Below are 17,524 nucleotides of genomic sequence, written 5' to 3'. Positions count from 1 at the left end.
CCTTCATCCTAACCCTGACTTAAAAAGTGTCTGAATCTTATGTCGGTCTTTATCTGGACCCTGCCAGGATCCTTTTTCTATCCCTGATATGAACCTGACCACCAACACTGACCCTGACCTCCAACTAATCCCCAGTGTGACTTTGACACTGACTCTCATCCTAAGCTCCGTTTGAACTCTGACTTGAGTCCCATCCTACCTCCGTCTGGACTTAATTTGACCCTTTACCTACATCCCAGCTCAGACCTGGATTTGACCTAAACCTGACCTTCATTCTGAAATGTCTCTGAACTATAATTACCTCTTTTCCCCTCTTTTTCTCACTTCCCCTCCCCCGCTGCTCGGTATTAAACTTAGTCCCTCACATATAAGGGAATATACAGTGACTTAATCTCAGGCCCCAAGTTGAATCCCTGAACCTGGCCCTTATGCGGTCCTACCTCCGACAGGGTCGGGCTCTTGGGAGGGGAGGGGCTTCCCTCGCTCCACTAACTACCCCTTTCCCTTCTGGCAGAGCTTCTTTGAAGGCTGGGATGCTACAAAGAAGAAAGACAAGGTCAAAGGTGGCCGGCAGGAGCCCATGCCTGCCTGTGAGTCCTGCTGGAGGGCCTGCGGTCTGGGGCAGTGGGTGGGAGGAAGCGGGAAGCAGGAGGAGAGCAGAGTGAGCCATTTATGGAGGGCCTGTCACAGGCCGGGCTGTGTGCTGAGCACCACACTTCTCGTCTGATTTACTGTTCTCCATCGTCCTGTGACGGAGAAGGCAATGGCACCCCACTCCAGTACTCTTGCCTGGTAAATCCCATGGACGGAGGAGCCTGGTAGGCTACAGTCCATGGGGTCGCTAAGAGTCGGACACGACTGAGCGACTTCACTTTCACTTTTCCCTTTCATGCACTGGAGAAGGAAATGGCAACCCACCCCAGTATTCTTGCCTGGAGAATCCCAGGGACGGGGGAGCCTAGTGGGCTGCCGTCTATGGGGTCGCACAGAGTCGGACACGACTGAAGCGACTTAGCAGTAGCAGCATCGTCCTGTGACGTGGGATGTAGTAGAACTCCCACTTTACAGATGAGGAAACTGAGGCTTGGGAGGTTAAGCCCCCCTCCCCGGGTCACACAGCGGATACTTGCCGGATCAGCACAGGGCCTCGGGCCTCCTTTACGCTGCAGCCCCAACTAACCACTGGCCTGTCCTACCTCCAGCAATACGGAGGGCCTGCTGGTCAGCCCTGAGTCTCTAGGTTCCCTGACAGCCCTGCCTGTGCCCCGGCTCTGGCCTCCAGGAAGCCTCCCCCCCGCTGCCCCAGCGCTGGGCTCCCCAGTGCAGCCCCTGCCCGCCCCATGGCCATGTGCTCTGTGTTTCCAGATGATCGGCACCGAGTGAAACTGCATCCGATGCTGGGAGATCCCGACGCCGACTACATTAACGCCAACTACATAGACGTGAGTGCCTCGCCCCGTGTGTCCACAGACTAGCCCTGGCCGCTCCAGGCTCACTGTCCAGGCAGGGCTGGACCCGGCAGGGAAGAAGTTGGGGTTCACGTGGCTGGATTTCTGGGTGCCCCCACCTCCTGCAGTCAGTGCCAGGGAGCTCAGCGGAGGGGAGGACAGGGTGGGCAGCGGCTGTCAGGAGGGCTTCCCTAGGGTGGGGGTGTGAGTGAAGCAGAATGGAGGCAAGAGACAGACAGCCAGGCCTAGACGTAAGGACAGGTCCCCTCTCGGTAAGGGGCCCCGAGGCTGGAGGTGGGGTTCTCGTGGCACACAGTGAGGCCGAGTCAGGCCGGGGCTGGACTCTGAAGGCCTCGAATGGCAGGCTGAGGAGCTGGGCTTTTTCCTAGGGGCATCAGGGAGCATTGGAAGTGTTGGACTGTGACAAACTCAGGTTAATTGACCATGTACTGTGTGCCAAGCACTGTGCTAAGCACTTTATGCCAAATATTTAATCGTCTATAATCCCGACAACCACCCTATGCTGTGGTCAGCATCGTGGCCTCACTTTACAGGTGAGGAAAACCGGGGCTCAGAGAGATGAAGCTACTTTTCCTAGGTGAACCAGCTAGCGAGTGGTCAAGAAGGGAGCCGCATCTCAGCTGGTCAGGGTCTCCAGAGCCTTTGCTGCTGACGACAAGTCTGTCCTGCCAGCCTCAGCAGCCACTGGTCAGGCTGGACCAGAGGGAGGGGCCGGAGACAGTGCAGGCAGCCAGGGGGCCTGGGCTTGGGTGTGAAGAAGAGGTGATGAATCCGCTCCCAAGTGTGGATGAGAGTGGGACAGGACAGGCCCAGGGATGCTGATCAGACTCCCCGACTGGCAGCAAGTCAAATGTGCAGAGAACCACTTCTTCATTCATTAGATGTTAAATATATTTTGAGCATCTATTGTGTACCAGGCATCCTGCTGGCCACCGGGAATACACCTGTGATAAAGGAGCCAGTCCCTGCTTTCCTTGAATCTGTAGATTCTAGTCGGGGAGGCTCATAAACATACAAGTAAAATGAATTCAGGTTAGATGGGCAATCACAGGCCAGGAAAGAGGAATGAATGACTTTCTCAGCATCGTACTGCAAGGTAGTGGTGGGGCCAGGTTTAGCTGTGTTGGGCTGCATGGAGGCAGAGGGCTTGCACTGGCTTTGGGTGGCTGGAGAGGGAAGAAGGGAAGGGTAATCTCAGGCAGGAGCAGCATGCCAGGTCAGAGGTGGAGGAGGCGTGTATCTGGGAGTGGGGGGCAATCAGGGACGGTGGAGGTGACTTCTCCTCTCCTTCTTCACTTCCTCCTGGTGGCCAGATGCGCTTGCTCATATTTGCCAGAATCCCTTGCTTTCTCCCCCACCCGCTCTCCCACCCTCTCCCCGGGCTGCAGTATGGTCCGACCTGGCCTCGCCTCTCAGACTTGGGCAGCTTTGGGGACAGAGACAGGGGCCTCGCCTCGGTGTCCTCAAGGCTCTAGTTGGCTTCTCCTGGGGCCCCTGCCCTTCTCTTGCCCAGGCCCGGCCACCCGTCTCTGCTCTGCCTCGCCTGCTGGGCATCACCCATTCCAGCCACTCCTGTGCTCTGCCGTCCACCTCCATCTGCCTCTGGCCTAATATCTGTCTCTTTTGCTTTGTCCTGTTCCCTCACTGGAATCATTAAGATTCGGATAAACCGTGAAGTAAGTATCTCTCTCCCGTTTCCTCCTCCTTCTGTCTGTCTGACCGGCCATATCTCAGCCTCTCTCACAGTCTCTGGCTCTCTCTCTCTCGTCTCTGTGCTCCTTCTCCTCCACTTGTGTGCCCAGCACCAACTGTCCACTTCAGGAGCCTGGCCAGGGGCCGCCGGGGCTGAAAGTTTGACACGACCCCTGTTGTAAACAATGCCCTCCATCTCCTCTACTCTGAGGGGGGCCTTCAGTGTCCAGGTGCCTCCCCAGGCCCCAGCCACCTCCCTGGCCACCACTTCTGTCACCCTTCTCCCCAGCTCCCTGTGCCCGATGAGTCCTCATTAGCCCTACCTTCTGTGGGTCTGGGAGGGGTGGGGTGGGAGGAGCTGCCCTGGGTGCCCTGTCCCCCCACTGCTTGGGAGTCCGGGCCCTCCAGGAAGCAGGGAAGGCCCCGGGCACTCCCCTTTAATAGTAGTTTCCCTTGTGTTCCAATCCCCATGTGATCAGTTTCCTTGAAATTCAACCCTCACTGCTTTGCCCTCAAATTTAGCCCTAATTTGAATGTTTTATTTTGGGGGAGCTGTTGGGTATTTTATCTTTAAAAACTGTGCTATGTTTGGGCCTCATAAGAATTAAAAAACAATTTCACCTAGCAGTCCTCTCATTTGATTTTTTTAATTGATGCCTGATAGTATTTGTGGGGGGTACCTTGTCTATTTTATCTTCTTTTTTCTTTGACAAATGTATGTCTGGCTTTTTTATGATTGCAAAAATACAACTCATTATTAGACTTTTAGACAACATGTATATGCTTGGGACCTTACACTAATATATAAAGCGTAAGGTCTCTGCTGTCGCATCTGCTGGAGATGATAGTTGTTCCTCATGTGCTCCTAGATACCCTCCGCCTTATTTTGAGTTTCTTTACACGGTTGATTTGTAAAGTTGCTAAACTTACATGGAATATTAGGCCCACAGAAGGCAATGGGTGTACTCAGCATTAACAACCCCATTAGGAGGTGATGAATATAGATCATTATATATTTTTTTTACTTAAAAATTTTTTTTATTTTAAATTTTTTGGCCACACGCCGTGGCCTATAGGATCTTAGTTCCCCAATCAGTTTCCCAATCAGGGATTGAACCCATGCTGCCTGCATTGGGAGTGTTGGAGTCTTAACTACTGGACCGCTGAGCAAGTTCCTAGATCATTATCCGTTTTTACATCTCAATCTCCATATAACACATTCATTTAATTGTTGCCAGACTCTTATGAAATACCCTGAGGGGACATGGCTTATTTCATTTTCAAATGCCTGTTACCAAAAACATTATTGGCTGAGTATGTGCTCTGTGCCAGGCACTTCTGGCACCTCATATCGTCTTTGCCACACTCTATGAGGTTGAGACCTGCATTTGGCAGATGACAAAACAGAGGCTTAGAAAGATTGAGTGGCTTACTCATGGCCCCAAGGCTCTGGATTAGCAGAGCTGGGGCCTCAAATCCAACCTGAGCCCTGTACCCATACATGAGATCCTCCACCCTTGAGACCCCCAGCCTTACATGAGACCCTGAATCTCTCTTTGGGGGCATTAGGATGCCCCAGGGGCCTTGCCCACTGTGCAGGTGGTCAGTCTCCTAGCTCTGCCCACTCAAAGGCACCAAGGAGGGGTGAGTGTCTGCCCGGGAACAGGCTCCTAGGACATGCTGATGCCCCAGAGTAGGAGCACCCTGCTCTCTGATCCTGGTCTCTAAAGCGGGTGTGCCCAAGGCGGTCTCCTTATCTTCCTTTAACATCTGATCATTTAAAACTTTCCATTTCACTGTCCTCTGTGTGATGTAATTGTGCAATAATGCACATGTGCAACTAAAAAGTGAATATGCAGATATTGAAAGCCATCTATCTGAAAAATTACTGAGCTGTTTGCTGTATATATTGATTAGCCGTTGGGTGCTGGCAATATGCTGGGCACTGGAGACTCTGGCTCTCATGTGAGAGTCTCGAGCAAACTGGCTTTAGGTGGAGTAGCCTGTTCCCAGCTTGACTGAGGCTGGGGGTGGAGGGCAACAAAGGCAGCACCTCTGCAGAGCAACCCTGACCCCAGTTGCCCAGCAGCTCCCCTAAAGACATGAAGCAGAGGCATAGCTGGGGAGACAGTGGGAAGGAATTAGGTTAGACCTGGAGAGATTCCGGTAGTGAGGCTTGAGTGACTCTGGGAGGCTCTTCATTCTTGGTAACTTTGACTATGTTTTGGTCATTTTCATGGGAACGTGTAGGTATACAGCACGTGTGTGTCTTGGTATTATCCTCATATTCTGGAGGAGAACAAAGGCTTAGAGAGTCAGAGAGCCTGGCTACTCCAAGTGTGTTTTGAGGCCCTGCCTTGTCACCACCTGGGATCTGGTTGGAAATGCACAATCCCAGGCCCCGCCCCAGACCGTCTGAATCTGAATCTGCCTTTTAACAAGATCTCCAGGATATTTGCATGCACATTAAAGGCTGAGACATGCCTGCTTAGTGCCTAGAATCACACAGTTACTATTTGGCAGCAGAGACCCAGCTCAACTTGATCCAAGATTCGTATTGTTAACTCCTGTTGTACACTGCTGTCTGCCCAGTAATTCTTGATGTTCACACCAATGAGATCTTCAGAGATATTTGTTAAAGTGGTAGCAATAATAATGGTGACTATTGATTGACTACTGGCTTTGTGTTTGCCATGTGCCAAGCCCTTAATGTGTGTAACTTTACCCTTCACAACAGCGCAAGGAGATAAATACTATAATTATTCCCATTGTATAGATGCGAAAATACAGACATAGAGAAATAAAGGAATTTGCCCAACACTTAGCAGGAGTTGTGTAGAATTGGGATTTGTACTCTGGCAGTCTGACTGCAGGGCCCTTTGGGCCTGGGAAGCCCATCGGGTCAAAGGTGGGAGCTGTGTTGAGGGTGTGAACTTGAGGCCAGTAGCTGATCTTGGTTGTTTCTCTTGCACCAGCTCTGCAGTGCTTCTTACTTATCCCGTGTCACCTGCATTGATTCCCTGGGTGTCTCATGTGGGCAAGATCTCACGGGTGGGTCCTGCTTCAGGGTGGGAGTGGAGTCTGGCTGGTTCCACTTCTCAGCCTGGGGGCTCTGGGGATGGAAGATGAAAGTAACTCTTGGCCTCTTCTGTGGGAGATAAAACAGGTAAAGTGCTTAGCACAGTATGTGTCCATAACAGGGCCTCAAACATTTATTATTATTTTAATAAATAACTATTCAAGTTATTTATTATTGCTATTATCATTATTATTGATTTTAAAGATTTTAAAAAACATTTTATCTAAGGGCCATGAGCAACTCCTGTGCTCACTCGCTCCTAACCTGAAGCCTTCGTTGGGCTACCCCAAGCCCTGGGTGACCGGTTCATGGGGAGGGACGGTGCCCATTCTGGTCGCCCTGAGCAGGGCTGAGATAACTGACAAGACCCAGCCTGGGGCCTGGGGTTGCTTAGGGTCTCTGGGGCTTTGGAAACAGGGTAGGGTCACCTTGCAATGTATTTGTCTCCAAAGAGCAGCTGGGTTAGAAGCAGATTAAGGGCAATTATCCCCAGTTATGAAAGGGGAGACCCTCTAGGCCCATGAAGGAGTCATGTCTTCCCTTGGGTCATGTAGCAAAGATGGGTTTAAACCCACGACCCTGGTATCCAGGCTCTAATTCCATCCTTACTTGGGGATGGGGAGGACAGGTCAAGAGGGTGGGCACTTCCCTGAGTGGGGGCTGTTGTGTGCAGCTTCTGGGAGAGGAGGGCAGAGGGGCCTGAGCAAATGAGGGGCCAATCCCCGGGGTCTTAACACGCCCTCTTCTCCTGTTCCAGGGTTACCACAGGTCAAATCACTTCATAGCCACTCAAGGTACCTGGCACCTCCGCCCGTGTTTCCCCTCACCCCCTGCCCCAGTGTGCTGAGTGCCCTCTGCCTGCCTTCCCTGCTGATCTGCCTCCCTCCCTGTCTGCCTTCCATCTGTCTGTCTGTCTGGGGCTTCTGGAATCTGGACACCCATATCTGTTCCGTCTTTGTGTTTGTGTCGCCCGATGTCTGCTGTCCGCGTGTAGCTCCTGGTCCACCTGTCTGTCTGCATGCAAAAGGGCCAGCCAGCCTCGGTCCTCATGGGTGTGGATTGTGCCTCTTGGTCTGGGGGCTGCCTGGGTCCCTCGGGCTGTGTCTTATCCTCTCTACTGTCCATCTGTCCATCCCTCCTGGAGGCTTGTGCCATGGCCCTCCAGCTCTTCCTCCTGGGTTCCACTCAGGATGACCAGGGTCTCCAGGCAGGCTCTCCCTGATAATGACCACCCCAAGGGCCCAGCAGGCATGAGGCGGCAGTTGAGGGGGGTGTGTAGGGGTGAGCATGAAGCCCCCACTGGGGCTCAGGACCCTCCTGGCCTGCATCGGTAGTGTGGGGCAGCGGTGTGCTGGGCCTGGGTGGAGACCTGGCCTTAGAGACAAGCCTTCTCTGTGCCCCAGGGCCAAAGCCTGAGATGGTCTACGACTTTTGGCGCATGGTATGGCAGGAGCACTGTTCCAGCATCGTCATGATCACCAAACTGGTGGAGGTGGGCAGGGTAAGTGGGGCCCCGGGGGAGGGGGCGTGGCAGGCCAGGGGCAGTGAAGAGCCCGCTGAGCCTGCCCCTTGGGGCCTCCAGGTGAAATGCTCGCGGTATTGGCCGGAGGACTCTGACATGTACGGGGACATCAAGATCACGCTGGTGAAGACAGAGACTCTAGCCGAGTATGTCGTGCGCAGCTTTGCCCTGGAGCGGGTGAGTCTCCTGTGGTCACCAGGCCCCTCCAGGGTGCCTGAGAAGGTGGGGTAGAGCCCACACCACCCCCCTACCCACCCCAGCCCAGGAGTGGAGGGTGGGGATGGCACTCTGCATCCCAAGCAGGGCAGCCACTCTGTAACTGTGAAAGGCACTGTGAAAGGATGGAAAGGTGGCCGTCTTGACTGGTGACTGCAAGAGGAAGTCAAGATGATGAGGATGGTGAGAATGTAGAGAATGATGAGGATGCTGATGATAACTGCCAGGTGTCGGTCCTGCTCTGAGCCAGGCGCTGCTCTCAGCCCGTTATGCGTACTGTTTCAGCCCTGTTTCAGTCTGTGGGTTAGGCCTTTGTCATTAGCCTCATTTTACAGATAGGAAAAGTGAGGCCCAGAGTGGTTACATCACTCACGAAAGGCCACAGGCGAGGGATGGCTAAGTCTTCTGGTCCACAGTCCTATTTGATTGTCTATAACATCCTCAGAGGAAAGATAGTTTTTCCCCTTTGAACTAAGACTGGGAGCATCAAAATGATCTCTTAGGGCAGTTGTGTAGCAGGTGGCGGAAGTGGGTGACTTACAGTGCAGATTTGGCATCAGGCAGATGCCAAACCCCTGCCGAATGTGTGTCTTGTCTTCTTCGGGCAAGCGGTTTCTCGTCTTTGAGGCTTAGGTTTCTTGCTTGTACAATGAGTCATTAATACCCACCTGTTGAGTCTCACTGGGGGTGAACTGAGTTCCTGCGGTGAGACGCTCACTCTCGTGCCTGGCACACTGCAAGTGTCTGGTAGATGCTGGCAGGGACCCTGACTGTCACTTCTGTTGTCTCTCCAGAGAGGCTACTCTGCCCGCCACGAGGTCCGCCAGTTCCACTTCACGGCCTGGCCGGAGCACGGTGTCCCCTACCACGCCACGGGGTTGCTGGCCTTCATCCGGCGTGTGAAGGCCTCCACACCCCCTGACGCTGGGCCCGTGGTCATCCACTGCAGGTGGGGTGCTGGGGAGCCCAGGGGGAAGGGGGTGGGGAACGAGGTTGTTCGAGGTCCCTAAAGGAGACTGGCCCAAGTCCATCCTGCTCAGAGACAGAGGACAGGGGAGAATGACCCCCTGACACCCTTTGCCCTTTGAGCTTCGGCTCTGGGATTGGCACCGTCCTGTGCACACTGAGAAGTGTAGCTTATTGTTATAAGCTGCTATAATAATAAGTAAGCTTGAGGAATTTCCCCAGATTCACTGTGAAGGACTCAGCACTACTCAGATCAAGAAACAGAACATTAACAGAATCCAGAAGTCCCTGGAGCTCCCTTCTGGCCTGTACCCCACCTCCTTCCTTCCAGAGTGATCGCTCTCCTGACTTCCAAGCCTGAGATTCATTGTGCATGCTTTTGAACTTTGTATCAATGGAATCACACACCAGGTGCTCCTTGGAGTCTGACTTTCTCTCAACCTTATGCTTGTGAGGTTCATCCATATTGTATCCTATTCCACTGGGTGAACAAACCACCATGTGTTTATCCGTTCTGCTGTGGGTAGGCATTTGGGTGGTTTCCAGCTTTGAGCTTTTATGAACAGTGCTGCTAAGGACATTCTCTTACATGTCTTTTTGCTGACACACACACTCGCATTTCTGGGAGGTAGGTACGTAGGAGTGGAATTGCTTTGTGATTGTTCAGCCTTACTAGATACTGTGGACAGTTTTCCAAAATGGTTTCACTAATTCCAGCCCGTATCAGTGGTATATGGGATACCTACCACTGTGTGTCCTGGCCAACATGTCGCTTTCACCATTTTCACGCTTGAGATCTTGGTGTCATCTTTGTCCTCCCCTCTCCTCTCAACTCTGCTCCACCTGGTGCTAACTGTGAGGATCCCAGAGGTGGGTCTGACCCCATCCAGCTCTCAAGGAGCTCACAGTGGGGTAGGGAGACAGCCCCATAAACAGTGACCACGGAGCAGGGAAGGGGTTTTGGTAAGAGTCCACCCAGCTTGCTCTGGGAACTCAAAAGCCTGACATTTCCTGGAGGCTCCACTGACTATGTGAGTGGGTTTAAGTGTGTAGGGCTTTGAAGGATGTGTAGGAGATTTCCAGACATCCAGGAGACCAGAACATTCTTGGATTAAGCTGAGCATCACTTTTGTTCCTCTTCCCCTGTCAGGGCTGCCAAGTTGAGCTGGTTTCAGGTCTGCATTCTCTCCACCCTTTCTTTCCTCTCCATCCCCAAGGCCCAACTTCCGCTCTGTCCTCTGTCACATTTCCCCGGAACTCTTCTAGCAGCCTCCTCCCAGGCTCCGCCAGTGTCCCCCATCTCCTGTGTGGTGTAGATATGGCCCAGGGCCCCAGGTCTCCTCTGTTCTTCTTTGAGGTCCTGGGCTCCCTCCCCAAGCCTCTGACCTGGCCCCGGGTGCTCTCTCCCCAGCGCGGGCACTGGCCGCACAGGGTGTTACATCGTTCTGGATGTGATGCTGGACATGGCAGAGTGTGAGGGCGTCGTGGACATCTACAACTGTGTGAAGACCCTCTGCTCCCGGCGCGTCAACATGATCCAGACCGAGGTGGGGGTGCGGCCCTCCCCCCACAGCCCCTCCAGGACAAGAGTCCCTCGTGTAGGAGCTTGAAGCTGGTGGAGGGTGTCAGAATGGTGTCCTAGGATGGCCTCCTGTCCTTTCCCATCCCTGGACTTGGCCTGCCAGCCTCTTTTATTTTTTAATTTATTTTTGTTGAAGTCAGTTGATTTGGATGAGATGGTTGGATGGCATCACCAAGGCAGTGGACATGAACTTGGGCAAACTTCGGGAGATGGTGAGGTTCAGGGAAGCCTGGCACGCTGCATGCAGTCCATGGGGTCGCAACGAGTCAGACACGACTTGGCGACTGAACAACAGCATAGTTGATTTACAATGTTGTCAATTCCTATTGTACAGCAAAGTGATTTGGTTATACATATATACATTGTTTTTTTGAATGTTGTTTTCTATAATGGTTTTATCATAGGATATCTTTTAAGATTGGAGGATAATTGCTTTACAATGTTGTGTTAGTTTTTGCTGTACAACCATCTGAATCAGCCATAAGTACACATATATCCCCTCTCTCTAGAGCCTCCCTCCTCATCCCATGCCATCCCATGCCTCTAGGTCATCGCAGAGCTGCCAACCTCTCAGGGTCTTCCCAAGCTCAACTCCACTGTGTTCACTTGGGTGAGGTCACACAGCACTGGGCCAAGGTCATAAGTTCTACAGTCAAGACGTAATGCTTATTGGGTTTGTCTCCTCTCTAGATGTGTGACCCTGGGCTGTCCCCTCACCTTCAGAGCTTCTCATAGGGTTATTACGGGATGAAATGTGAGATCAATGAGCAAATATCCCTGCAGACTGTTTCAAGTATGGTGGGTCCCACATGTAGTAACACATGGTTGGATTCCACCTCAGAGCACCCCAGCCGCAACTTTGAACTTGCCTCCTCCTGAGCCTGAAGTCTCTCACTTCTGCTCCCCTCCTGGTTCCTCATATTATCTCCTCCTGTTCCAGGAGCAGTACATCTTTATCCATGATGCAATCCTGGAGGCCTGCCTGTGTGGGGAGACCACCATCCCTGTCAGCGAATTCAAGGCCACGTACAAAGAAATGATCCGCATTGACCCTCAGAGTAATTCCTCCCAGCTGCGGGAGGAGTTCCAGGTGGGGCATGAGTGTACGTGTACAGGTGTGGCTTGTGAGTGAGTGAGCATGTGTGTGATACTGGGAGGCCCTGAGTGCTGTAGGGGGCTTCCCTGGTGGCTCAGAAAAGAATCTGCCTGCAATGAGGGAGACCTGGGTTCGATCCCTGGGTTGGGAAAATCTCCTGGAGAAGGCAGTGGCAGCCCACTCCATTCTTCTTGGGCCTCCCTTGTGGCTCAGCTGGTAAAGAATCCGCCTGCAATGAGGGAGACCTGGGTTCGATCCCTGGGTTGGGAAGATCTCCTGGAGAAGGCAATGGCAACCCACTCCAATATTCTTGCCTGGAGAATCCCACGGACAGAGGAGCCTGGTGGGCTACTGTCCATGGGGCCGCAAAGAGTCAGACACAACTGGGAGACTAAACAACAACAACAAGAAGAACAAGAGGAAGACACGGAGACTCCCATGGATCAGGATGCCTGAGGCAGGAAGGCAGGAGGGGAGGGGACGTGGCCCAGAGTCCTTGGTTTGCTCCTGTGCCAGGTGTTCCTTGACAGGGCCGGGAAGGTGACCACCTGTGCCAGGTCCCTGGAGTCTGCTTTGTGGAAGATGTGGGGTTTTCAGGGCTTAGCTCCTGGTAATGATCCTCATGGTGCCTTCTGTGTATTGAAGGTGGTGCACATGCCAGGCTTGGTGTTATCTCACTTTATTCTCCCAGCAATCCCTTGGGGTAGGCAAATAATTATTCCATTTTACAGCAGAGGGAAAACGAGGCTTAGAGTAGCTTGTCTACAGTATACAGGTGGCGAGGAGGTAGACTCCAGTCTCCAGAGCTCCGTCCGGGCCCTTCACAGCCTGAACCCAGGGAGCCTGGGTCCCTCCCTCTTTCTCTTCTTTCTGGACCTCAGTTTCTCCATCCATAAAATGGGCATAATAACCCAGCCTAGTCTCCTTCATGGGGCTTCATGTGGGGAGGAGACCCCACAAACACGGGACATCACTTTCCCTTCCTCTCCCTCTTTGTAGACTCTGAACTCAGTCACACCGCCGCTGGATGTGGAGGAGTGCAGCATCGCCCTGCTGCCCCGGAACCGGGATAAGAACCGCAGCATGGATGTCCTGCCGCCTGACCGCTGCCTGCCCTTCCTCGTCTCCACGGACGGGGACCCCAACAACTACATCAATGCGGCCCTGACTGACGTGAGGCGCGGGGGTGGGCCGGGCTCGGGGACACCAGTGTCTGGGAAGGTGCAGGAGCCAGGGAGACAGAGCTGAGGACTCAGGTTAGGGGAGCCCTCTGCCTGTCTGGGGCGGCCCCTTGGGTGGCCTTCCTCCCCCCGCCACCCAAGGATCTTCTATTCAGGGCACTCAAGAACCAGTGCTCCCCCTCAGGTTTTACCCTCGGTCTGAGTAGGGATCTGGGTGGTGGAGTTCAGGCAGGGCTCTCTCCAGGGTCAGGCCCAGCGGAGTCTAGGGTAGGATGAGTGATTCAAGGGCTTTGGCTGGGGAGGCTGGGAGGGTTTGGGGTTGGAACGTGAGATTTGGTATTTGGAGCCAGGGGAGCTTGTCCTGGGGTGGTGGAGCTAGAGTCTGCCCAGGAACCTGGCCTGGAGTAGCGACTTGCTCCCACGCCCAGCTGTCTGAGGGCTCAGGAGCTGTTTAGAAGCCTCTACTCCCAGCTCAGGAGGCTCCACCCCCTTTATTGGGCTTTGCAAACAGAGCCAGGGGATTTAGGGTCCAGTGAATAACTTCAGGGTGCCACTGCCTGAGGGGGACAAGTCTTGTGAGTGTCCCCCTATTCTTTCCCAAATGGAACCAGTTTGAGAGGTGCAGGGGGCAGACAGGTGGAGGTAAGATGTTACTGTTCTAAGGAAACTGGTGAGACTGGAGAAGGTGACTTCAGCTGTGTGGCTACTTGGACAGCTACTCCTTCAACCTCGGGCAGGCAGACCTGTCCTCTCAGACACAGCGGTCCAGCTGGAGCCCCCCCCGCAGGGGGCAGGCCTTTACACGCTGGCAGGGAGTGGCAACAGTTGAATGCACAGCTTCTGAGGAAGAGCTGGCCTGGAAACAGAAGGGGAGGGCCTTCCCTTCGGAATCTGAGCACTTCCGGTCTTGTCCCAAACCCACCCGTGGGAGGAGTACAGGAAGGTGGGCCGAGGCCAGGCCTGTCACCACTGGATGTCCCTCCATGTGGAGATGAGAGCTTTTGGGACAGAGCTTCTCCCACCACAGTGATGAAGCAGATGGACCTTTCTTGGCCCAGTTCTTAGCCAGAGCCCCTTGGCACAACGGTGTAGGGGACAGTGGAGTTTCTCTAAAGAGAGAAGGCTCCCACACTTCCTTCCCCGGGGGCTTCCTGGAGTGAGCTGAAGGCTAGCAGGGGCCAGCAGTCCCAGCCACTGAAGGGAGTGAACGGAGAGGCGGCTGGGGTCCTGGGGAGGTGGCCTAGGGTGCCGGTGAGCTTTGGAGGGGGACGTAGGAATCTGTGGCCTCACTCTCAGCTTGCTCTCTGGCCTCAGTGTACCCGTCTGCACATAGGGGCGATGGAGGGGAGGTTCTCTGAGGTCCTGAGCCCCTGAGCTGGAGAAGGTCACATTGAGCTCCTTGTCCCTGGTGGGAATGGCCTGATCAGGTGGAGAAGCTTCCTTGGGGCCGTGATATCTCACACTTGATCCCAGCCATGCAGGGCCTGAGGCTTGTGAGCCAGGCCCTGCTACTTGCATTGCGGTGAGCTTGTCTGGGGGCCAGGTGGGGGCCGTTTTTGGTGGTTATGTCTGCAGGGAACCCCACTGGGCGCCCAGGCCTGAGTTTTGGAGTCTGGCTGGGCCCGGCGTTGGGGAGCTGCCAATCAGGGGGAGCCTTCGGTGGGTCCTGGGGAGGTGGTGGTGGTAAGAGAAGAGCATCAGGAGAGGGAGGGGACATGGCACAGGGGGGCACAGGGTACAGGAGGAGACTTGGGCCTGGAGTACTGAAATGGGGGGAGGGCTGTGGCTGGTTCACCTGGTGGGGCAACGTCAGGGGTGGGGAGTGGGGTCAGTACTGGTCACTGATCTAGGGGCTTGGGTTTGGGTCTCAGGCCCTTCATCCATGGAGTTGGAAGGCACCTAGATATTTGTTTATTTAAAAAATATTTCCTGAACTCCTATAAAGTTCTGGTTACAGGCCAGACCCTGAAAAAATCTGCTCTCCTGAACATTGCCTTTGGGGAAATGGGTTGAGACAGTCAACAAACAAGTATACAGTAGACTGTCAGTTACTTTAATTTCTTAAAGAAACAACCAGATAGAGGAAGTGTTTAATGTGGGTTTTGGGGTATGCATGTGGTTATTTTTGATGAATGGGTAAAGAGGGCCTTTTTGAAGAGGTTGAAGTTAAGCAATGGCCAGAAAGAAGTGAGGGAGAGAGCCTTGTACACCTGGGAAATTTGTTCCAGGTAACAGGAATAGCAGGGAGCAAGCTTGGCCAGCCTCTGCCTACCATGCCCAAGTTCCCATTGCCGCCTATTGGGAACCTTTGGCTATTTAGCTCAGGGGGGCCGTGGGCTTGGGCCTTAGAGGCCTGGGGGCTCACCCTGTCAATTCAGGCCCCACTGTGCCGGCCAACCTCCACATTGGGTCCCTGGAGGCAGCCTGGTCCTGTGGGGTGGAGCTGGGGTGGGCAGGGCAGGAGGACAGTGGGGCAGGCAGTGTTGGGTGCTGAGTGCCGGTTTCCCTGCAGAGCTACACCCGGAGCGCGGCCTTCATTGTGACCCTCCACCCACTGCAGAGCACCACTCCCGACTTCTGGCGGCTGGTCTACGACTACGGGTGCACCTCCATCGTCATGCTCAACCAGCTGCACCAGTCCAACTCCGCCTGGGTGAGGGCTCCGCTGGCCAGGCAGGCTTGCCGCCTGCTGCCCAGAACCTCAGTCTGTTCAAGGGCACATGGCAAAAGTCAGGGGTTGGACCCCAGCTCTGCCTGCTACTTGCTGAGTTGCCTCAGATGTGTCCTACTCCCTCCCAGAGCCTCGGTTTCCTTGTCTGTAAAACAGGGCTCAACCTGGAGAAAAGTAGCTGCTCTTTATGGAGCACCTGATGTGTACTAGGGACTCTGCTTTGCACTTATGGGCTTCAGGTGAGAAAATTAAGACCCAGAGAGGTGAAGTGACTTCTCCCAGGTCACACAGCTGGAAAGTGGCAGAGCCATGCCTCTTTCCTGGGGCTGCCTCCTCCCAGAGCCTCTGCTTTCTGTCACTCAGCTAATCATGGGGGCCTTTGAGGCAGAGTAGAAGTCCAGCCTCCTTACTTTCTGACAGTTTGATCTAGGGTAAGTTAATATACCTCTTCAAGCCTCAGTCTCCTTTTCTCTGAGAATGGGGGCTATCTCAGCACCCATTCTCTCACGAGATTATTATCAGGATTGTGTGAGATGTACGTGGGATGCTTAGCACTGTGCTGTGACTGGCACGTAGCAGGTGCTCAGTACATGGCAGGGGTGAAGATGATGAAGGTGACTGTCACTTCTGAGGATGGTCCAGATGGTAGTCAGTGATCTCGGCCTGAGGCAGCTCCCCTCATTTCTTTCTGGGGCTCCGAAAGCTGGAACTCCTGGGAGGTCCAGACACCCCACCTTCTGGCTCCGTATGACCATTGCTATAAGATGGGCATGACAGCCTGGAGATGACCACCTGGAGAAGATTGTTAACCGGGCTCCTTGCAAGTCAGGCAGTTGGTATAAATGACCTAGGACTTCAGGGTAATGGGCTCCAGGACCTGGGCAGGGGTCTAGGGGAATCCCATGTTGCATGGACCCTGCCCTTACTAAGATGGACAGGAGGGACCCAGAGGGAGTCTCACAGAGATGTCATTCACTAGTGACACATTTGTTCATTCATTCAACCACCTTTGCTCACGGGCCACTCCCTGTCAGCCTGGTGGGGAGGTAGAAGGGGAACACGTGGCCCTTCCCAGATCTCATGGTTTAGGGGAAGCAGGTACTCAAGCTGATCATGACAACAGAGGCAGAGGGCTACCATGGAGCTGGTACAGGTACACAGAGGAGCCTGGGGGATGGTGTATCAGGGAGGGCTTCCTGGAGGAGGTAATAGCTGAGGGGTAGAGTTGAATTGGTGAAGAGATGGGGACAAGTGGTCCATGGGGAGGGAGCAGCATGTGCTCAGGCCTGAATGCAAGGAGTTTCCAGGACCCCAGGAGAAAGAGGAAGGTAATCTTCCCTTCGTGGTCAGAGAGGGAGGCAGATGGAGCAGGGTATTGTCTGGGAGGGGCCCGGGGACCATTTCACAGCTGGAGAAACTGGGGCTCAGAGAAAGGAAGAGCCTCACTAGAAGGCTCTACTAGAAGGCTGGGGCCTCAGACCAACTCCCCGGAAGACCCACATATATGTGTGTAAGGGGGCTGTGCCTTCCCTGTCCCTCCACTGGCTTGAGAATGTGACCTGGAGGGGGGTACCTTTAGGACCCTGACTCCATGGAGGGGTCCTAGGGCAGGAGTAGGGGGGTGCTAAGCTGTGCTGCAGCAGAGGGACACCCCATGTCTGTGAGCTGATGCTGGAGGGCTGAGGCAGCGAGTGAGAAGGCCACAGAGCAGGGGTGCTGGGGCGGGCGGGGCTCATTTGAGGCCTGTCCTTGGAAGAAGGTGGCCTGGGGGAAGTGTATGTGCTTGTGACGGTGTTAGGTGTAGCTGTCTAGCGGCAGGCAGGCGGTGTCAATGAACCCACAACAAAAGGTTTGTCTCGGCTGACTTGAGTGTATCAGTACAAACACACCGGGCCGGGTATGCACTGTGATTTGATAGGTGAGCGGTGGGATGTTGGGGGGCGGGGGGGAACTGAACATGAGTCTGGAGTGAGTGGTGGGCTCCTGGGCAAGCATGGAGGTCTGGGGGTGGGTATGAGCAGAAGCTGCCCCACCAGCTCTGCTCAGCTCA

General features: G+C 54.1%; 1 protein-coding gene across 12 annotated transcripts in view; it reads left to right on the top strand.

Moving 5' to 3' along the window:
• The window catches only part of PTPRU (protein tyrosine phosphatase receptor type U), a 93,636-nt gene that overhangs the window by 72,924 nt on the left and 3,188 nt on the right, over positions 1-17,524 (top strand). For 5 of the 12 annotated variants that reach the window (XM_081586283.1, XM_081586282.1, XM_081586287.1 and 2 more), the window contains 10 exons: positions 515-590; positions 1,366-1,442; positions 6,998-7,034; positions 7,644-7,741; positions 7,823-7,939; positions 8,773-8,927; positions 10,356-10,491; positions 11,467-11,616; positions 12,622-12,795; positions 15,316-15,456. In XM_081586283.1, coding sequence (XP_081442409.1) covers positions 515-590; positions 1,366-1,442; positions 6,998-7,034; positions 7,644-7,741; positions 7,823-7,939; positions 8,773-8,927; positions 10,356-10,491; positions 11,467-11,616; positions 12,622-12,795; positions 15,316-15,456 — 1,161 coding nt within the window. Of the gene's footprint in view, positions 1-514; positions 591-1,365; positions 1,447-3,127; positions 3,146-6,997; positions 7,035-7,619; positions 7,940-8,772; positions 8,928-10,355; positions 10,492-11,466; positions 11,617-12,621; positions 12,796-15,315; positions 15,457-17,524 lie in introns of all 12 variants that reach the window. The other 7 variants (XM_081586292.1, XM_081586291.1, XM_081586290.1 and 4 more) reach the window with 5 other exon arrangements.

The sequence above is a fragment of the Giraffa tippelskirchi genome, chromosome 3 (genome assembly GCF_054371585.1).
Source record: "Giraffa tippelskirchi isolate mGirTip1 chromosome 3, T2T-mGirTip1v1.2.pri, whole genome shotgun sequence".
NCBI lineage: Eukaryota > Metazoa > Chordata > Mammalia > Artiodactyla > Giraffidae > Giraffa > Giraffa tippelskirchi.
Note: the sequence above shows the minus strand (reverse complement) of the source record. Positions and strands in the feature narration are given on the sequence as shown.